This window comes from Pleurodeles waltl, chromosome 3_1, assembly GCF_031143425.1.
Source record: "Pleurodeles waltl isolate 20211129_DDA chromosome 3_1, aPleWal1.hap1.20221129, whole genome shotgun sequence".
NCBI classification, from domain to species: domain Eukaryota; kingdom Metazoa; phylum Chordata; class Amphibia; order Caudata; family Salamandridae; genus Pleurodeles; species Pleurodeles waltl.
The window spans coordinates 760,750,651-760,773,923 of NC_090440.1; the positions used below are offsets into that span (position 1 = coordinate 760,750,651).

Below are 23,273 nucleotides of genomic sequence, written 5' to 3' on the forward strand. Positions count from 1 at the left end.
ACAAACCTGTTCTTTTGATAGATGTATTGGATTAATGTAGTTTTGTCTCTTATTGTTAATCATTTTCACTTAAATATTTAATTGCAAGCCTATATCGGAATGGAAAATGGGGCTTGGGGGGCATCTGACCGTCAGGAGGTCTGCCACCCCGGGCAAGTTGGGAGAATGGTGCAGCCCATGAGCTGTCATTTTGTAGTTGCACTGAGTTTGTAGCCCAATGTAGCTCAACCTTATATAGTGCAGTGTGCTTACCCACCGTTTTGTTAGCAGGTGACATGGTGGCTGTTGGGCTTCAGGTAGCTAGCATATTTTCCTTCCCTCACACCCCCTTTTAATTTTGTTTTCCCCTGGTTGTCATGTTTTCTGCTTTGTTTAGTTGTAGGCTCCTTTGTTGACACCAGCACACAGGTTTTCTGGTTGTAATGTTGTCGCTTGGAACAGGTGCTTGCGTGGTTCTCAAACGTTTTGCAGGACTTGTCAGAGGTTTGGTTGGTGTTGCCAGTCGGTGAACGGGTCGAAAGGGAGGTTAGGCGGTTAGTTCATTTAGGATGTTTGCTTGCTTAGGGGTTCATACAGGCAGTCATAGGCTGTAAGGGAAATATAAAGTTTAAAATGTTGAAGTGCACTACAGTTACATGAGATCGCTGCGGGTGGGTTGGGTTTGTGTGGGGGGGGTGCGTGTAGGGATGGGGACGGTGGTTAGTTGCATTTGATTGTTAGCAAGGTTTAGTTTTGTAAGGCAGTTTTCCAGGAAAAAGTCTGTGATGTGCACCTATTTCATTAAACCGGCCTTTTTCGCACAAGATGGTCTGCGATATGTGTTGCACTCCTCTCTCCCAATTTTATTGTGGTTTACAGATTTGATAGCAGACGTCTGCTTACTTGTATAGGGATCTCTTGCTTTTGTTTTTTAACACAATTTAATGTTTATAAAAATTTCAAACCCAAAAACATTTCAGCTTGCATGCTGATACTACGTTAAATGGAATATTTAAGTGCGTTTTTTAATCAGTGGCTTGCCTCAAAATATAGAAACTATCACACGAAACTCCCAATATTTTTATGTCTGTTAAAAATAAATACTTGTTTTAGATTACATTTCTGTTTCCCTTTGAAAATGATACCTTACTAAATGGTAAGCTTTGAGGCAGTGTTTTCAGTGCAGATACAGTCCAGATGTGCGGATGTATTTGTATTATTTTTATACCTATTTGTTTTTGCAGAAATTATGACCTGATCTTAATGGATCTTTTTAAAATCGTAATGTTTGTTTACAGGCAAATCAGCCTCCTGCAGCTAACAATGAAACCTATCAAGAAAGATTGACACGACTTGAAGGAGACAAGGAGTCGCTCGTGCTGCAGGTACTAAAATTATTGTTGCTTCTCTTCTGTAGTATCTGAGGCCTGTTTTACTATATCATTAGCTAATTGAATAGCTTTCTTTATTGTATAGGGTTATGAAAACAATTACAATTGGTAAAAGCACAAAAACGTAGCACACATATCAAAAAAGGACAATCCACATTCATATGCGATTAGTTAAAAACGTATTACTGCTAAAAACAAGTGGGTGACCAGTGCAAAGCAAACGTTTGAGACACATAGGAATTTCTGCTCGAGTTATTTGCTATTAGCAGTGGCATGGTTCCCTAAAGGGCCGGTGCAATGGATATGACAATAAGTGTAACAGAGAATTGTACGTCCTTGGTCATGTTGGGGGTATATAGTGCACCATAGTCGCAGCCAATCGTTACTTTAATCAACTTCAAAGCAGCTCCTGCGGCCAACACCCAGTGCACATGGCCAAGGCTGTGCGAAGTGGGGGTTGGATTAACGTTTAGTAATGAAAATTACTTTATGTTAAAGTAGAAATTCACTGAAAAAAACAAAGGTTACAGGGACGTTTTAGTTAGGAAATATATATATTTATAAAACCAGCCCTCATCATCCTCTGATTGTAGTATTGTTCCGTTTTCTTCTGCCCTCTGCATACAGTGTCGGTCAGCCCACTTCAGTCATTGGTCATTTTCACTGTGAATAACCATACTCCGCTCTTTCACAAGGATCACACAAATGACAAAAAAGCATTGACAAAGCCAAAAGAATAGCAGCCAATGCTTTCTTTTAAATATCAGCAGGCAAAGCTTAGCATTAAAATATCATTTGTGCTTTCCAATATTCCCAGCCCAGAGAATAACCTAGTATATTGACACATTTGTAAAAAAAAATATCCTAAATGTTTATATTTTTGAAAGTCTTTGCATGCCACAACTTACTTTGTGGGAAGGGACTGAATAAAATGCTGGCATCAAGATCGCTTCACTGCATTAACCCCTTCGCTGTCAGGCCTTTTCCCCCTTAGGTGCGAGGCCTTTTTTTGGCTATTTGGGGCAGTTTGCGATTAGACCCTCATAACGTTTTGTAAACATGAGCTACCCACGCCAAATTTGTGTCCTTTTTTTCCACAATCCTTGGGATTCTAGAGGTACCCAGAGTTTGTGGGTTCCCCTGAAGGAGACCAAGAAATTAGCCAAAATACAGCGGAAATTTTGTTTAAAAAAAAAATAAAATGGGAACAAAAGGGCTGCAGAAGAAGGCTTGTTGTTTTTTCCCTGAAAATGGCATCAACAAAGGGTTTGCAGTGCTACAATCAACATCTTCCCAGCTGTCAGGAACAGGCAGACTTGAATCAGAACCCCCCATTTTTCAACACAATTTTGGCATTTTACTGGGACCTACCCCATTTTTACTATTTTTTGTGCTTTCAGCCTCCTTCCAGTTAGTGACAGAAATGGGTGTGAAACCAATGCTGGACCCCAGAAAGCTAAACATTTCTGAAAAGTAGACAAAATTCTGAATTCAGCAAGGGGTAATTTTCCTACCGAAAATATTGAAATTGACGTAAAAAAAAACAGCCATTTTTCTCCATGTTTTACTCTGTAACTTTTTTCTGCGATCGTCAAATTTTTTTAAAGCAATACACTGTTACATCTGCTGGACTCTTCTGGTTGCGGGATATATAGGGCTTGTAGGTTCATCAAGAACCGTAGGTACCCAGAGCCAATAAATGAGCTGCACCTTGCAATGGGTTTTCATTCTATACCGGGTTTACAGTAATTCATTTGCTGAAATATAAGGAGTGAAAAATAGGTATCAAGAAAACCTTTGTATTTCCAAATTGGGCACAAGATAAGGTGTTGAGAAGCAGTGATTATTTGCACATCTCTAAATTCCGGGGTGCCCATACTAGCATGTGAATTACAGGGCATTTCTCAAATAGATGTATTTTTGACACACTTTCTTACATTTGGAAGGAAAAAATGTAGAGAATGACAAGGGGCAATAACGCTTGTTTTGCTATTCTGTGTTCCCCCAAGTCTCCCGGAAAACATTGTAGCTCACTTGCGTGGGTAGGCCGAATGCCTGTGACAAGAAACACAACATGGACACATCACATTTTCCTAAAGAAAACTGACATGTTTTTTGGAAAGTGCCTAGCTGTGGATTTTGGCCTCTAGCTCAGCCAGCACCTAGGAAAACTTACCAAACCTGTGCATTTTTTAACACTAGACACCTAGGGGAATCCAAGATGGGGTGACTTGTGGGGCTCTCACCAGGTTCTGTTACCCAGAATCCTTTGCAAACCTCAAAATTTGGCCCAAAAAAACACTTTTTCCTCACATTTTGGTGACAGAAAGTTCTGGAATCTGAGAGGAGCCACAAACTTCCTTCCACCCAACATTCCCCCAAGTCTCCCGATAAAAATGGTACCTCACTTGTGTGGGTAGGCCTAGTGCTTGCGACAGGAAATGCCCCAAAACACAGCATGGACACATCACATTTTCCCAAAGAAAACAGAGCTGTTCTTTGCAAAGTGCCAAGCTGTAGATTTTGGCCTCTAGCTCAGCCGGCACCTAGGGAAACCTACCAAACCTGTGCATTTTTGAAAACTAGACACCTGGGGTTATCCTGGGTGGGCAGACTTGTGTGGCTCTCACCACGTTTTGTAACCCAGAATCCCTTGGAAATCTCTAACATTTCTAACTATAAAACACAATTTCCTCACATTTCTGTAATGGAAAGTTCTGGAATTTGTGGGGAGCCACACACATCTTTCCACCCGGCGTTCTTCCAGGTCTCCCATTAAAAATAGTACCTTGCTTGTGTGGGTAGACCCAGTTCCCCCTGGCACAAAACGCAACATTGATGCAGCACATTTTTCCACCGAAAGCTGACCTTTCTTTCCCAATGTGGGTGCTCGAGCTTTTGGACCCTAGCTCAGTCGGCATCTAGGGAAACCAGGCCATCCTGTACATGTTTGAAAGATAATCACATAGGGAAATCCAGGGTGGGCTGACTTGTGTGGCTCTTTCCACGTTGCTTGACCCAGAATCCTTTGGCAACCTCAAACTTTCACTAAAAATACATTTTCATCACATTTTTGTGATGGAAAGTTCTGGAATTTGCAGAGAGCCACAAACTATCTTCTCCCTGGCATTACCCTAGGTCTTCCGATAAAAATGGTATCTCGCTTATGTGGATTGACCTAGTGCCTGCAGCAGGAAACAGCCCTAAACATATTGTGGAGATATCCGAATGATCTATCACAAAACAATCTGGTTTTGCGTGGGGGGGGGGGGGGGGCACCTTTGTTTTTGCTCCCAGGGTCAGTGCCCATCTAGGGAAACCCATCAAACCCATACAATTCTGAAAGCTAGACGCCAGAGTGAGTTCAGGGATGTGTGGCTTGTGTGGCTCCCTCAATGTTTTCTTACCCACTACCTGCTGCAAACCTCAAATTTAGCTAAAATGTAATATTTTCCACGCATTTCTGAGTGGAAAAGTTGTGGCATCACCAGGATGGCACAACTTTCCTACCACTCAGCGTTCCTCCAGGTTTCCTGACAAAAATGTTACTTCACTTGTTTGGGTGGGCCAAGTGCCCACGATAGGGAAGAGTCCATAACATATTGTGGTGATCGTTAGAACCGTCAGCTCTTGGTGTGGTTTCTTCTGTCTTTTTGGCTCCTGTGCTCCTGTTTTTTTATTCTTTGCTGGCTTTAGGGCTCTAAGCACTTTGCCACTGTTGAGTGCAAGTGCTCCCTGTCTAAATGGTTTCGGTGATTGGTTTATCCATGATTGGCATATTTGATTTACTAGCATGTCCCTAGTATAGTGCACCGTGTGTACAGGGGGCCTGTAAATCAAATGCTACTAGTGGGCCTGCAGCACTGATTGTGCCACCCACAGGAGTAGCCTTGTAAACATGCCTCAGACCTGCCAATGCAATGTCTATGTGGGCAATTTTTAATTGCCATTTCGTCCTGGCAAGTGCACCCACTTGCCAGGCCCAAACCTTCCCTTTTACTACATGTAAGTCACCCCTAAGGTAGGCCCAAGGCAGCTCCATGGGCAGGGTGGAGTGTATTTAAAAGAAAAGGTGTGAAATGTGTTTTATATGTCCTGATAGTGAAATACTGCTAACTTGGGTTTTCACTACTGCAAGGCCAATCTTTCCCATAGGTTAAGATAGGGATTGCCTTGAAATATCTTTTAAGTCTAATTTCCCTTTGGGAGCAGATAGAGATTTGAAGTTTGGGGTCTCTGAACTCACAATTTAAAAATACATCTTCCGATGACAGTTAGGCTGTTTGTGGATTAACTCTAGACTGTCACACAACGGGAGCTGAAGTGTGCCCTGCATATCCTGATGGGTCTTCCTGGGCTAGAGTGGTAAGAGGAGCTGACACTTGCACCTGTTCCTGTTCTTACACAAAGGAGCCTCCAGCCCCTTGGGGTGTGTCTGGGGCCAGGGCAGGAAAGGTATGGTCTTGTGCAGTGTAAAGGCTTTCCTTTGAAGATTGCCTACATCAAAGGCAAAAATGAGTATAAGTATTGGACTTCTGAGACATCAACTTTAGAATCCTTCTGGACTGAGGACATTCTGACAGGAAAAAGAGATAGATGCTGAAAGGAGGGACTGCCGCTCTGCTTGTTGCTTTGCTGTGTTGGCCTGATGCTTGCTACTTCTGTCCTGGGAGTAAAAGGACTGGACTTTGCTTTCTACATCCTGCTTCCAAGGGCTTGAACTGAGCTTGCTTCCTGTTAGAAGTCTCAGGGACATCAAAGACTTCATCCCTCAGCACCTGGGCTCTCTTGCTGAGAGTCCTGACTTGCCAAGTGGTGCAATATCCTGTTCCTGGGCCCTTGGGAGTGAGTTCTGGTGTAAATAAGAAGAAACCAACTCTGGAGCGACTTCAGAATTGGAGCTGCTGTTCAACTCCACGCCGCTGCCTACTCCAGAGCTGTGGTCCCCGCTGAGTACAGGCCCGACCCCCGTGCAGCAGCTCCGAAGTCCCGCCACAGTGTGAGTCCTGAGTGCCATGTCACTGATGTCCAGGACACCGAACTCAGACTACCCCACAGCACCTGTGGCCCTGTGGTGTGATTGTGACACCCTGAAGTCGACGCCTTGCATTTTGACCTGCTGGATTCATCGACCCCGCCGGATCGTTAGGAACCGACTTCTCTCCACTGATCATCGCCCCTGCAACCGTAAGGAACCAACGCCTCACCTCCCCTGCCGAGCAGTAAGAAAGCGGCACCACATTGTTTCCAGCGAAGCCTCACCTCCCTGACTTTCTACGGCATCTTTGCTTCCTCATTGCTTTCAAAGTTACTGTGCCTGGGGTCCGTGTGACTCAGTGACTGGCCCAGACTCCCTCGCGAGTGGCGTTGGACGGTTGAGAACAACTCCGTCAAGGCGACGTTGTAGCCTCAGTTGGCGCTATTGTGTTTTTAGGTGCTTTACAAGGTCTGCCTAGGTGCTGCCTGAGCTCGGGCCCAAAATCCACACCTACCCATAATGACAAAAAAAAGGAGTTCTTAGGAATCTTACTGCTACAGATCTAAATCTGGTACGAATTTGTTAAAGTTAATCCACCATTATTTTTGCACCTCCAGAAATGAAGGCTTCAAAGCACAAATACTTATCGAAGTATCAGAATATTGAAACGAAGACTTGTGAATGTGAGCCATATATTCTGCGTCAAGGCACTATCTGCTTTATGGTCCATTCACACGCCATTCACGAATCACACACAAGACTTTCATACCGCCGGCTAGCGGTCCTATCCAACTGATCAGTGCACTCACATCAACTTACCACCACCATCCAAGGGCCCAATACCTTCATACACCACAGGTCGGAATAAGTTTTACTACATTTTACCACTGTCAAGTAACTGCTTCCTTCTTCCTGAACATTACCAAATGCACGCTTAGTGAATCTTTACTAATGCCTACCATGAATCACATGAGGCTAAGGAGACATGTCTTTCATGCGCCTTTAGTGCACTCACTGTGCTAAATCCAACTCTGCCCAGTTTGTGGATGCAAGTCGGGGGTGTCGGAGAATTCCCCTGAGGCGTCATTTCTCAAGCTGAGTGAGCATATCTACCATTGAAACTAAGGCAAACATGCTGGAAAATGTTTGGATGTTCCCTAAAGGGTACATCACAACTTATGAAAAACAGGAGTTTTTGTCACACAGGGTAATCCGTGAGAACTTAGCATATGTTCCATCCACTGTAGCATATGGGACTGTAATGCTGTAATGCTCTTATTCAGCAAACTGAACATCTATTAAGTTCTGAAAGTGGATGATCATGGCAAGCAGGTCAAGCATTCACCCATGCGTGCCATGGCAATTCAGTATTGGGGCTATAGCAGCAATGCATTTGAATCCATAGGTGAAGTCATGGCATGTGTATCTGTACTGTCTTTACTATCTGTCGTCTACCTAAGCAATATCCCAGGTAAAGCACATCTACTGTTAGCTTTTCTTACCCGTTCATGTCTCTGTCCTCATCAGAATCCTGACTAACCCTGTATAATTGCCAAGTGAACATATACTAATGCCTTACATCCCTAGCTACTTGCAGCTCAAGAAAACGTCTTTCATGCGCCACCAGCATACTAACTGTGCTAAATCCAACTCTGTCCAGTTTGCGGATGCAAGTTGGGGGTGTCTGAGTATACCTTCCGAGGCCTATTCCTCAAACTAAGCGTACATATCTACCATTGATACTAAGGCAAACATTCTGGGGAATACTGCCTAAGTTCCCTAAATCTGTAAGCCAAACTAATTTCCTGTGGGCCTCGTTCACTGACACTTCTACTTTGGTTTGATAGTGTGAAAACTTAATTATTAACTTGTATCATACCCAATGTTATTGGAGAACAGTACAGGACACAATATCATGTTTGATGGTTGCTTTCACATCTTATACTAAAGATGTGAAAACAATCATCATAGGAGATATTGTGACCCTTGTCTCTTTTCAGTTACATTGGTTATGATACAAGTTGCTAATTGAGTTTGCAAAGGAAGCAGAAATGTTGGTGAATAAGTCTCACACAACTTTTTTTTTAACTTATTACACTTAGGGACTTATTTAGATTTCGGCCGTGGGGTTATACCATCACAAGAGCCGGATGTCCCATTTGCCAAAATCGAAGTCCCATAGTAAACAGTGGGATTTAGATTTCAGAGGACGGGATATCCGTCACTGTTGTGATGGAGTAACCCCTCCGCCAAAACATAAATCAGGCCCTTACTCTGGTTCTTGCGGGAAATCAGGAAGGTCCTTGTGTAGTATTCATAGGTTCCCTAACAAACACTTCAAAATCCAGCCATGCCTTAACATTTTGCCACACAGCGTACTCCGTGACAATGTAGCATATGTTCTGTCCACTGGTATGTGCAGTGTGGGTACTATAATGCACTTGTCAATCGACGAACAGAACAGCTACCACAATCTGACGGCAGACATAGGTGTCAAGCACTTCGTGAAGTAGAGGAATTAAAATTTTACAGCTGCTTGCCTAGCGAAATAGTGGCCCGTGGACGGTAGGTATCCATGCACAGCCACTGAAAGGTTTACTTAACAGCAGATCCACCTCAGTCAATTTTCCAGTAGTTTGTTTTAGTATGATACAAGTTAAGCAAGTAGGAAAAAACAGGCCTGGCTGAGATGGGCCTTTGGAGACAATAAACATGACTATCCTGCCTCTTTCCCTACTTCGAGCAGACTTTACAAGACTACATGATTTATCCTTATTATGGGTTTTTGGAATGTGATCACCAAAGTGTCAACTCTGCAGCCTTCCCACCTTCTCCAGAACATATGAAGTGGAGGCTGCTGCTTCTGTAGCAGTGAGACTTTCACTGACAGACAGCTGAAAGTCAAGAAAAGACACGAGTCTTCTTGTAGTTGTCTGACGATAAACAGCATATGCACTGTAAGTTGCCAGCTGGATCAGACGGGTAAACAGTTCCTTGTACCAAGTGCACTTGCATTGTATGGCTAAAGAACCTGGTCATTCTTGTGCACTCCACCCATGTACTTGTTGTAATCAAGGATACAGGTGAGCTTGTGAACTTCGGTCATTTGACACCAAACCGTGATGGGAAGTGCTCTCATCTTGAATTGTAGTGAGCACGTACACATCATGCCTATCCAAGAACTTGACTGTGAGCAATTTGTTGGAACGCAGTGCAGTGCTTGGGATTTCTAGAGCTTCCTGCAAACAAGCCCCTACGGGAATCCTTTGCAGTGACAAAGAACTCTACCACAGGCCACAGTGCTAGCTTTGTGGAGCTCACTGAACAGCTCTACTCCTCAATAGAAAGTGTGCACATGGGAGTTTGTCCAGCCACTCCATCAAATTTGTAAATGAGTGGCTGGACAAGCTCCCATTTCAGTGACCTCTAGCTTGGGAGGGCAACCTACAGGGATTAGAGTGGAGTCCTTCCCTTTATACACTCTCACGCTCTACACATAGCCAGTAGAGATTTCACACAGCATGTACAGCCACAGTGAGCTGTTTGTCTCGCAATGTACTGCCTGAACAGCAACCGCCCTTTGTACAGAATCAAGGATTCATCAACAGCTATATTCTTTCCAGGAGACAAATCCCTGGAAACCTGGCAGACAAATGTTTCACGACAGGCTGAATTTTGAACAACCTGTTGTGGTCTGGATAGTCCTGGGTCATTGCAGCAGAATTGTCATTGAAATGCAGCATGCGCTGCAATAGCAAAAAACTATCTATGCTTATTTATGGTGCAATCATGGGGGTTACCCAGACCGTGCGAGTAGAACAGTAAGATTGCAAGGTTGGTTTCTGCACTAACCCCATTTGAGCATAAGGCCCAAAAATATTTTCAAATCCTCCAGAGAAGTGGGAGTCCACTGATCCCCTAAATGAGGCCCTAGCTCTATGCTCCCTCAGAAATTGTTTGGCATGCAGATTTGTTTGCTGTGCAATTTGCTAAAGGAAGTCAACATCCAAAAAGAAATGGATGTATTCAGTTGGCAAAAAGTTGATCGTATTGATATCTAGCATCACCAGTGAAATGCAGAATTTGGGGCCGAACTACATTGAGGGACTGCCAAGAGAGCACTCCGTCTCTGCTTGCTGTCTCACGTGCCTTCTCTCTGGGTTGATCTAACCTGTTACTGTTGTCCTGCTGCACAGACTCTGCCTCTGACGGGACAGCAATGACTGTCATTGTCTCCCTCAGAATCGTTGGAAGATGAGTCATCGGGTGGGACTCTGCCGACTGAAAATTCACTTCCACATTCTGCTCCATTATCCTCTTCCTCAGATTCTTTCACCGTCTCAAACTCTGATACTGCCTCAGAGCTGTCCTCCATAACTCGAGTTAGAGTTTGAGCAGCTGTCATCCAGCGAGACAACATCTCTACTACTGGCTAAAACAACCCTTCTAAAACACTATCCTACATAGAAGGCAGACATCTTGTTCTAAAACTGTTGGAGGGTGTGTGTGTGAGTTACATCTGCAGCACTAAATAACGCTGGGTCACCTTACCTTTCCTTCTTTCCAAAATCAGCAGGCTCTCCAAAGACACAAAAAAGACACAGTATTACTTCACCTTACCACATACCAATCATCACAGTCTTTAGCGCTGGTGGCACCCAGTGCGACAATCATTTATGGCGGCCACCCCCTGCCAAGACCTCCTCCTTGGATTCCCTCCCTACCACCCAGCAAAAGTGCCCCTCATCGCTCCATAGCCTCTCTCTCATATGCGTCTCATTTGTTTTAATGGCTGGCTTTACTAATCCACTCAACTATCCACATGAAATACAGGTCTGTTTTTTGCAGCAGGTATATTAACCCTCTGCGCTACTTTATGGCATCAAAACTGCCACTAGGCAAAAGTCTGATCTCTCTCAAGCAGGAACATAATTACAAGTGTTATCTTGACATTTGTATTGCTACTTGAAAGCTGTATAACTATATATATATATATATATATATATATATATATATATATATATATATATAGATATTATTATATTATTTTTTTTTATTTTATTTTTAACTACTGGTGGTCGCCAGTCGGTAGTTATATTTAGGGCATTTTTGTTATTTGCCAGTAACTTAAGTGCTGTTTAAAACTTCATGAAATGTTCACATTTCAGTCGGTTCAGCTGCTGTCTTGAAAATTTCAAGGTGATCCGTCAAGCGGGGGCCAAGAACAAGGGTGCTTCCCAAAACACTTTTTTCCCCATTCATTTTTCCATAGGGTCTTCAGACATGTCTACAACCCAAACCGCTGAATAGAAGTACACCAAGTTTGTCAGTAAGATAGATCTTTTTTGTGCTGATTGTGCTTTTTGTGATTTGGTGTAAGTTCATTCAGTAGTTTTAGAGCAATTAAAAATTAGAAAATACAGATATCTAAGGATGCGGATCCTCTGCATATCCAACTGTCCCCATGCTGATATCTTGCCAGCTCTTCAACAAGGAAGTGTTGGCAGCCATCTTAGGACTTTGCTTGAGTCGAGTCCCACAAGAAAAAGTTAAAAAAGAAAAAGGGCCAGGGTAGGCTTATCCTGAGCCTCTAGCCTTGGTTTAGGGGTCCCTTGCAGACCTCACCAGGGCTAAAAAGCATTTTCATTAGATTTTTTTATTTTTACTTTTTTTATTCGGCCCCCGAGTGGACCAGAGCCCCCCTCCTAGAGCTTATATTAGTCCTGGGGACCACTGCCTCCCCGGGGCGAATAGCCAAATATGTGTAAGCACCCAGTTGGCCATTACCTCCCGCTGCAAAATCTTTATTGTATATGGGGGAGACACACACCCTCGGGACTGTCACCTCCCCGGGGCTAAATACAGAATTTGTGCAGGGCCCCGCGTGACCCCTTACCACCCCACCCCCTCAGCAGCCCCGGGGATTGCCACATCCCTGGGACTGAAGAAAATAATGAAAGGGGTCCATCGCGGACCCCCAGTCCCGGGGACCAGCACCTCAATGGGGCAAAGTTAAACATCGGGACCCCTCTCGTGGAGCCAGTAATAGCCTTGGGTTGCTACCCCTCCAGGGTTGGCTCCTTCTGTGTCCGGGGTGGCCTCCCCAGGACATAGCTGTTTGCTCTGACTTGGGGGAAGCTTTGACAGCTCCTGCCACGTGAGATCAAACACTCTGCTTCCAGCAGGTGAGAGCTGTCAAAGTGCTCTCGCCCAGTGGAAGCAGAGGTTTCATCTCTTTTCCTTCCCTCAGAGATTCAGGCACGGAAAGGGATGAACCGATTGCTTTTGCAGACAGGGAGCTGCATGTTTAGCAACTCCCTGTGTACAAAAGCAATGCCGGCTCCTGCAGTAGATGCAAAGCCGGTGAGGACCTCAGTGGTCTTGAGGCTCCACCCCGTGGTCCCTTTGCACACTATAACTCACTTCAGATTTTACAGTACTCATAACAATTTCAATAACGGTCTTAAAAATATAAATGAACCATTAGCAGATAAATAATGAAGAAAATCTGTGCATGGCAGGGGCCGTGAGTTATAGTCACCTTAGGGTTCGAGTTTTGGTACCTTAAAATCACTCTGACTAAAACTGCTGATCTGTGATTTTGTACGAGTAAATTCAGAACCGTCCTATAACGTCCTATAACGTCCCTGTCACCTTTGTTTTTTTTCCAGTGAATTTCTATTGGTTTTTTAATTCTATTTCCTAACTATGGCACCCTTGTAGGCTTTTTTCAGTGAATATATATATATATATATATATATATATATATATATATATGTATGTACATATATATAGAGAGAGAGAGGGAGAGAAAGAGAGACTTGCATTCTTTCTCTCTCTTTCAATATATATATATGTGTGTGTGTGTATCCACAATAGAAGCCGGAGTTCAGGGGCTCAATAAGTGGCTGTCCGTGTCGGGCTCCAGGTGCCCAAAATAACACAGTCCTTAATGAAATCGTCAAGCATTTCACAAGACACTTCTTAATTTGCAATGCAGGTTTATTCACAAAGTATGTCTTCACCAGTGCGTTTTGGTCGTAGCCTTGTTCACTGTAAGGGAAGAGGAACTGACGTGGTCATTACATATAGTGGATCAGTAACATCAATGACTGACACCAATGAGTGAAAAAGAGTGTAAACAAACCTCAAAGTCAGCCGCCATATTAACACATACACTGTTGAATCACAGTAGATGGTAAAAAGTGAATAAGTTCAATATATTAGGCATCAGTACGTCGTAACCGGTTAGTGCCTGCAATTGTGAATAATGAGCAAACGTTAACTTGGATATCTATTAGAAAAACCCAGGAGAACCCCAGTCATGCAATAGATAACGGGCTGACTGAAAACTGAATTGCTGAGTACAGTACAATAAGCGTCATAGTCCCTGCATATTGAGTTTGGAAAACATTGGTAAAATGGGCATGGCACATGAAAGTAACAATATAGAGAGAGGTAATAAATGATCTCTCGTGCTAATGCTAGTCAGCCCATGAGATGTGATATACTTAAGTAGATTGCGTGAAAAAACCTTAATAATAAACTGAGGTCACAATATCGACTACACAATGATAAATCAACACACAAAAATGGTGTGGGGCCCTCCTAGCTATACTGAACATGAGAGCGGAAATACTATATCAGCGCAATGCGTCCAATGGCTTATGGGATCCTGGAGTCCTGTAATATGGCCGTAAGACAGGTGATGTTCAAGTAATAAAATGCAACAATGTTTTAACAGCACATGGTGTAGTGTGCATTACATGAGAACAAAAAAAGTAAATACAGTACATGATACATGAAATAAACTCAAGGCAAGTAGCAGATCTTGCCCATGTGGGCTGCAGAGACCAATGTTAGCACTGTGGTGGGAACAACGAATGCTCATGATGTGACCATGTGGGTATCCTATGGTCCCTCAGGATATGTATATCACTGAAATATCATTGAGTGCTAAACGTAATCTCGGTTCCTGCATGCTGTGATTAACTATGTGTCTAAAGTCATGCCAGTCCTCTCAGCTCAGCATGCTATGTGTTGTAGGTGTAAAGAATATATTATTCCAATGTCAAAGTCATGCTGTGTATTGTGCCCAAGGGGGCTTACTCCATGTCTTACACTTAAGGTGTGACCGCTCATAAAGTCTTGCCTAAATGGACTCTCAATCGAACTCTGAACACAAGATGTGCAGTGCCCAGCTGACTACACCCCAATGTGTTCAGTCCATGTACCTGTGTGAAGGAGATAAAAACAGAAAAAAAATACGTACAGTGGTGAAAATCGTTTCAAAGTATTGAAGTACCTCAAGAAGCAAAGATCAGCCTAGCAGTGAGCATATCTTGAGAGATTGATTGAGAGTCCATATGGGCGTACACTGAATATTGTATGATTTATCTAGATTTTGAAAACTACTGTTTGGGATTTTGTGAATTTCCAAAACGATTAAATCTAGAGAGGTTGTAGTCTTAACTTTATGAATCATAGATTTACCCATTCAAGTCTATTTACAGTGGTAGCTTACACTTTTGGGTTTACTTATACAATTCGGAATAACTTTACTACTTTTTGCTATTCACCATCTACAAGTGTAAAGTTTCTCAGAAGTGTAGACTTAATGTCTCCACCCACTGGACCCAGGGTGGAACCAAAATTATAAGTGTAAGATACTACTGCCAAAAAGAAGTTGTTGTAAGTCCAGTAACACACATTACCAACCACTGAGGGTATTATGTTACGGACAGAACTGACAACTTTGGAACTGGGAAACAAGGTTCGAGTCTATGTGTTGGCTCAACATCCTGTGATTCTGGGAAGATTACTTAATTTCCCTGTGCTTAAAAAAATCATATTAACTTTTGCTTATGTTAAGGGCTCCAAATACCTCTGTGTTGAGTCTGTGCTATGTAAGTTTGCCACGGAAAAGCTTAGACTGCAACACTGTTTTTTATATATATATATATATATATATATATATATATATATATATCTGAATTCCCATAATGTGTTTTAGCTCCAAGGAGCCTTGTCCATTGTGTTTCCATGTCTTTCCTAGTAGTGTTGGGGTACATATATAGTGTAGGTGTAGAACACAACAAACAAAATGCTGTACAGTACAACATTTAAAATGTAATTATTTTGAATATATTAAGATAATTTTTTATGGAGTTTAAAAAGCCACCTAAATTAAAATAATTATTTTATCAGATATTAAAAGTGATGTATAAAATTAATCAAAACTAAGTTAATTATATTTTAATAAGAAATGGTGCAATCATTTTTAAATACAAAATACTTTAAATATTTATTTTGAGATCATTTTAACAATAAATTACATCTCGTTTTTTAACTAGTTTAAATAATTTAATTTAAAATTATTTATTATGGGGTTTAATTTAAAGTCCCTGCCTCTATTATTTTCTACAGGAAGGTGTTGTAGCACCAGTGGTTGGTCATGTGTACTGCTGGACTTACTCCAGCTCTAAGCTGGTGTACATTTAACACTGTTTTGGGTGTTTTTTTTTGCTTTCCTAAATTTAGAGTACAGTTTGTGCACAGCAGTCCCATAACCCCTGTCCTCACCTCCCTGCACCCTTCCTTACTGTTTCATAAACCCATTTAGTTGTTAAGTAGGCCCCTTTTCTACCCATTCCCTGATCCCTTCCACATTTAATACTTAGTTGCAAAATCACGCGTGAAGTTCTTCCCAAACAGAAGATCGGAGAAGTAGAGATTTACACTTGTAGGTTTGTGAATTGTATTTTGTAGTAATTAGTACAACCTTACCTTCTATAAAATGCAGTTTGCGGTTCGCCCGTTATGTTTGGAGATGTGGGCTCCAATGTACCCGTTTGTGTATTTTGGTGATCTTTAACCGCAAATATAAAAAAAAAAAAACGCGTTCGGGTGTGAATCGAAACTGAAAGCAGATGTAGTGCGATAAGGTCCAACTCGAGGTCAAAGTTCACCAGGACCCCAAGCCAAATGATCATAGGCTGCATGTTACAATCTAAGAACCATTGCTTTTAGAAATAAGGTGATTCACTGCCATCGATACAAGTGTAAAGACTTTGCGAGTCTGAAGCGTTTCTTTAGTGTCTCCAAATGAAATGTACACCTCTGCTTCTGTACTTGGGCATTTCCCGGTCGTGCTGCAGCTTGCAGACTCCGAACAGAAGGGAGTGCTGTGTTGTCAGAGCTTAAGCATGCCCGCAGCACATCGCATTTTTTCAGGGCTGCCCTGAGCAGCAATGACAGGGAAGCTGTTCTAGTGTGTCTGCTACCAGTCAGGCAATTGGTTAGCACGAGCAGAACAGTGTTATTGTTTTTTCATTTACTCTTGAAAGCGGCTCCCACAGAGCTGCTGAAGCACTGACACAAAAATACCTGAACATACGTAGGTGGATGCACTACACCTGCGGCGCTATCTTTCGATGGTATTTGTAACCGCTCGGGGAGAGTTAAGTCAACCTTTGCAATTACCTTGGTGAGGTGTTATTCTGATGCATTACTTCTGTGCTCGTCACAACAGTGCGTCGTAAGTCGCACGCTACACACAGGATCGACTGGTAGTTTTGGTACAGATCTTGCCTAGCGGCCTTGTTTTGTCTAACTTGTCTGCAAATATTCTTGGTTGGTAGGTGAGCGTCCTCACAGACCAAGTGGAGGCTCAGGGTGAGAAGATCCGGGACCTGGAATCGTGTGTCGACGAGCACCACCTGAAACTGAATGCCGCAGAGGAAATGCTCCAGCAGGTAAACATGCAGTTTCTACACATCGCAAGCTAGCCTTTGTTTTTAGGACAGTGTTTTTCTTGGTTTAAATTACTTTAAGAAGACGACTGACAATTATTTCTTACAAAACTGTTTCTGATTGAAACCACGGGCACTTATTTAATTGTTACGTGACGTTTTCATTACTTTGAGTTTTTAATAATAGGTTTACATATTTTCTTTATAATGTCTGTGTGTGTAAATACTTTTCAATAACTTCCAATTTTTTTTAGGTTTGTATCATGTGGGGTGTAATGTCTAACGTAACTGCTAGATTCATAAGTTTTCAACGCAGTCAATGTTTTGTGCGTGAAAATAGCCCCAGAACACTGACTGTGTTCAACGAATGTTTTCTAACAAAGTTAATTTGCACAGTTGTATTTTTGACTGAGTCGTGACCTTCAAGCCTAACTGTACCTTCCGCACAGGACTGTGCTTTTACAGCCATCTTCTCTGTTGTTAGACACACTAGTCTTGTAAAATAATACAGCGGAGTGCTATTTATCACCAGGACAAGGGGGGCAGGAAATGTTAGACACTCGAAAAACCTGCCAAGCAGGTTAAAGTCGGCCTTTTTCAGGAGGTGACGCATTATTACAGTCCGAGCATGCCTCGGGATGTCAGAGTGCAGCATGGTTAGGTATATTGAAAAGCAATGAGTGAATGAATACACGCCTTGTCGGGAGACCTTCTCTTTACTTTTTTGTTTCACAGCATAGTTGTTCCAAAAAGAATGCTTTCTAACTTCAGTACCGAGAGTATTTGCATGAATGCCATTTTTTCATATGCACTGCCAGTTGCAAACATATTTTCAAAACCAGTCGCGTGGTTTACAGATAGGAACTCGACGGCTTGTGTGTTGTCTCCCAGCAGGGAAGAGGGTCGTAGAATGCCGTAAAGTAAATGCAGCTTCGAGTTTCAAACCGCGATGACAGCTGAAACATGATAGCGGTTTAATTCCTATCTCCCCGCCCCCACTGCAGGATCAAATGCAGATACAATAGGGGTGATGTGTCACATGGAGAGGGACTCATTAGAATAAACTCACATTCTTGTGACTAACGCTACTTTTCCGAGGAACCGACGAACTGCACAGGAATTCAAGAGGACCTTTGTCTAAACTCCGCAAAACTTTTATCTAGTGGTTCAATAATAATGCCAAATTTGGGCCAGGTAGCAGTATTAACATGGAGTAAAAGGAGACCACATCATTTTTATTAATGGAAGGAACAAAACGTTGGGGTATTTAACAGGCAGGTTGAGCAGTAAAATGGATTATTGACTCGAGTTAACGTAAGTCACTTGGCATTTGCTCACTCCTTGTGTTGGTTGGATTTCGAACCACTTACAAACGCTTGTTTAGTCACTTCTACTATTGCAGTCGAGCACCAATAGGCGGCAGTCCACAGCTTTGGCTTATTCGTCCCAAACCCTGTCATAGAAACGTAGGAGGTAAAACCTCTGTGACCAGTTATGTCACTTGTGATCATCATCGTTGTTGATTGTTGCTGCTCCATGTTGTCTTAGAATTGCGCTGTAGCAGTCAAGTCTTAGGGATAGATACTGTTGCTTGGTGCAACACTCCTTCCTCTGCAAGCAAAGCTGCGCTGAGATAAATCTCTTTAAATGTGTTAGACATTACCTTCACCACTGGAGGATTAAATTGAATGTCTTGCTCCAAACAACTCCTGATAAAGAAGGATTCTGGAGACATTGATCGTTTTACAGCTCTGAGCAACAGTTGCCTGCATGTCTTTGCGACCTTAGAATATCCATATCCTGAAAATTACATTGATCAGAGATATGTAGGTTTTTTCAGAAAGGCTAAAACTAATATTCCCCAAAGGCTAATACTATGTTGTGGGAAACAGCACTATGTTGCCACTCCCTTCCCCCACCCTTTATTGTCATCCTTTGCACAGTGTGGAAACATTCAAAGCCACATAGCAATAACCTAGGCACCACCTCTGCACCAAGATTGAACTGGTCTCCAATTGGAAGATGTTAGAAATGGTATTTATGGTTGGCTAAGGTGTATACCTAAGCCAGACAGAACCCACCACTCTAATCAGGTTAAGTCAGATACACACCCTAAAATAACCTTTACTCACCCTCTGGTAGCTTGGCACAGCACAGTCTGGCATAACGTAAGAGGCAATGTGTAAAGTATTTGTGCAACACTTATGCAGAAGCGCCCATGGAGGTCTTCTTCCTGCCTTGGGTTCAGAAACCACAAGCGCTCTGGTGAGACACCATACCTTATCCCACCACTAGAAGTCGACTGGATCAGTGAGGAGTGTAGTAATCGGAATCATTCAACACAGATCATTAACATAAAATCCATAAACAATTCTAGCCCATGACCAACTTTAAACTCTGAATCAAACTCCAAACTGAATAATGTTTCAAACCTATATTACAATCACAAATCAATGTAATGTATATGGTGTGCAAAACTAAGTTATAGGCATACATGAAAACCATAGGTTGACCAAAACGTCTAAAAAGATTGTCTACTAAACATCAATACTCTTAGACACTCCAAAAGAATAACATCTATAATATGGGCATTTATTTCAGTTTTCAAACCAGATGACGGTGACATCAGTAAAACTTCAAAATTCAATTTAACAATCAAATTTCAGGGCTGGGTCATTCTTATTTCTAACACGAACTAGGACTTGCATTTGTGGGAGCGGGCTACCACATATGGGCAAAACAAAAAGGGAAAGACACAAATAATTTAGAAACAATCGTCTAACTGGGGTAGCTCACTATAAAAATAGGCTGGTGTAATTATCTAAGCTGAAAAGGAAACAAGAAACCACATTTAATTTATACCTCTCCTCATGGGACAGCAGAGAGGCAAGTTTAATCAAGTAGTGCATTCACCTTCTCTCAACATCAGTAGACAGCAGCATCAGGACAGTGGAGAACACGGGCTGCGGATAGGACAGGTCAGCAGTTCAGAATTGATTGGGCATATTAGTACTGAACAGCATAAACAAGTGGGACAATTAGTACTAAAGGGAAACTCATAACATAAAGACAAAAATGGCACAAGACTTGGAGAGGGACAGTAGTGACAGCATGAACACCCGAGAAGAACACTCAGGCCTCCGCGGACAGCAGCAGACTGACTAAAAATGTCTAAAGTCTCTCACTAATTAGAAATATCCATGGGTCTTCGATAGGTCCTCCAGGTGGGCTCATATTATGGACAAGAATCAGCTTCCAATGGTAGTCGCTGACACCATCAAGTTTGCATCTATTCTGGATTTTCTCAGAGTAAGTATTTGGTCATTTCAATTAATTCATACAGTTCTGCCAAAATATTACATTTTCTAGTTGATTGTTACTTTGGGATCCTTTCTCACGGTACACAGGATGAGCTGAACAATTCTCACAAGAAATTGATTAAGGCTTCCTGTCTTGTTCGACAGCTAGAACAAATATTGTTACTTAACATTGATACAGGTTCTCAGTCTTTAATACAATAGTACATTCAACATCACATCAGCAACATAGGAATCAATTCAGGCCAGAGGGAACAGAATAAATGAGTAATTTTTCTCTATAGCTGCAAAAATGAATCTTCAGGCCTAGTCTAGCTAAGAAAGCCTAAATACACATTAATACACTTATAAATTCTATTGCACACCTTACAATTTGAATCAAATAAGCAAAGCATATTATTTTATTGCAAATAATATTTATGATATATTAGAACAATTTTAAATGTGCTTTTATTTTTCTGCACGCATGTACCGCACATTAATAAATGCCATTTTTAAGTATGATTAATTCATGTTCATTTGATACTCCTAATATGCTCCATTTCTACTGTTTGTCTTAAAGATAATACTTTCAATGATAATTCACATCAATATTCATTCAAATATAAATGCACACTATCTTTCATGCTAAAACACAGTGTCAAATATGAATGGAAGCCGCATTGTCCATCATAATTCAAACATGCACATTTGATATGTCCATAATTTCTCTGTCAGGCTTTTAAGTAAAGGTTTGTAAGTCACCATATGCTAACTTCTGTGCCATTAATGGATTAGTAAAATTTGAACTCTATCACTTAAATTGCAGTAACCCAATGAAGACACTACAAAAAGACTCCACACTGGTTGTAGAAACATAGGGAATATTTATCTGTATCAAATAAGACCAAAACAACAAAAATCCAATCAGAAGATCAAGAGATATACATTTTACATGAATGAAAGCAGTGCTTAAATTGACCGTGCTCCTTCTAGAGCCTTTATGGTAATTCTCCTTGACAAGAACAACACAATGACAGAGTTTTAATCGGGATTCCAAGTGTCCTTAGGAGGCCGAAATGCCACCAGGTAATTCCCCCCAGCTGCCACAATGTCACAGGGGTCAGCGGCAGCGAAAGCACAGTCCCTGTGACCAGAGTACCTCCTTGGAAGACTGTAGCACTGATCGGTGAGTCGTGTTACTTCCTTGCTTGTGCAGGAAGGTGGGCCTGGGGCTAAGCTTGAGCGGTGCCGGTGGCCTAAAACACAGGGCCTGCATCGTGGTGAGCTGCTCCTGGTGAATGAAGGCGTGCCGGGGGCGAGCCGCAAGTTGTGTCGGTGAGCCTCAGAAACATGGCCTGCTTCACGATGCACTGTTCCTTGTCGTCTTGCGGAGTCTGGTTTCTCTGAGGTCATAGAGTACGTTCGTCTCGGGCAGGGCTGCTTGTGAAGCGAAGTGCAGGTTCCATGCTTGTGAGATATTGTAGAAGGGTTGTTGTGGAAAAGTGAAGCTCTGTGTTCCCTCCCTACTGACAACAACTGGTATCAGATGCTCTCCCACAGAACGGAGTGCTTGTCCTGCAGACCGGCTCCCGGAGTGTGAATGCCGGTAGAAGGCAGCTGATACCGAGGTCTAGGATGCCATGAGACCTCTGGGTGGACAGGGGGACATGCCAACAAACCGCGTACAATGTTGTCGCTGTCCCAAGTAGATAGTACACAGGGGCAGAAGAGCAGGTCCTTGGAGTCACTCTGGAAGGGACTTTAGGATTTCCGTTTGTAGGGCAGAGGTCAACAGGCAGCTGGGCAACACAACAGTTCCTGGGAACAGTCAGTCACAGCAGAGTAGCAGTCCTTCTGGTGCAGCAACATTTACTCCTGCACAGTTTCTTCTTAGTCCAGTAGTGTACTGTCTTAGTGGGTCAAGAGGCCCAGTACTTATACTAGAAAGTGCCTTTAATGTGGCAGAGGACTACAAAGGATTTCTGTGAAGCGCACAGGCCCCCCTTTCATCTTAGCCTAGGCTCCCGACTATCAGTTGGGGGTAATCAGTCCCTTTGTGTGGGCTGTGGTCAGTAGCCTTTGAGATGTAAGCGTGAGTCCTTCCAGACCTCCTCCCCAGGAAGACTCTTCAGTATGCAGGTGAATGCAGATGAAGTTGAGTATCCTGTGTTGTGAGTGTCAGAAGGGAATTCACATGTGTACCTGTCACTTAACCCTAGACAGACCGGTATTGGAGATAGGCTGTAAGCACACAGCACAGAGAGTGCAGAGAAATTCCACTTCCTAAAAGTGGCATTTTTAAAAATAGTAATAAAAATCTGACTACCAGTAAAGAGGATTTATTATTACCATTCCAGTGGTACTAAATATGATGATGCCAGTCCTCTCATATCAGGAATCACAGCTTAAAGATATTTAAATAAATTCCCAAAGCTGGCTTTCAAGAGGGAAAGGCCTCACAGTAATGAAAAGTGACTTTAGAAGTTTTTCATTGCTAGGACATGAACAACTTAAAGGTACATGTCCTGGCTTTTGCTTACATGGCACCCTGCCCTATGGGCTACCAATACTTTAGGGGGGGACTTATATGTTTTAAAAAAAGGGGAGGTCTGGGCTTGGCAAGAGGTTTAAGATGCGAAGTCCAGGTGGCAGTGAGACTACACACACAGGCTCTGCAGTGGCAGGCCTTTCACATGTTTACAGGGCTACCTAAGTGGGTGGCACAATCAGTGCTGCAGGCCCACTAGTAGCATTTAATTTACAGGCCCTGGGTATATGGCAATTTTGCATACACCATTGTTACCATGTTTTAGTGGAGAAGGACATGCACTTTAGCACTGGTTAGCAGTGGTAAAGTGTTCAGAGTCCTAAGGCC

At 42.5% G+C, this 23,273-nt stretch overlaps 1 protein-coding gene across 10 annotated transcripts in view; it reads left to right on the top strand.

Moving 5' to 3' along the window:
• PPFIBP2 (PPFIA binding protein 2) overlaps positions 1-23,273 on the top strand; it is a 1,142,047-nt gene that overhangs the window by 705,285 nt on the left and 413,489 nt on the right. For all 10 annotated transcript variants that reach the window (XM_069223551.1, XM_069223543.1, XM_069223546.1 and 7 more), the window contains 2 exons: positions 1,278-1,364; positions 16,989-17,102. In XM_069223551.1, coding sequence (XP_069079652.1) covers positions 1,278-1,364; positions 16,989-17,102 — 201 coding nt within the window. The remainder of the gene's footprint in view (positions 1-1,277; positions 1,365-16,988; positions 17,103-23,273) is intronic.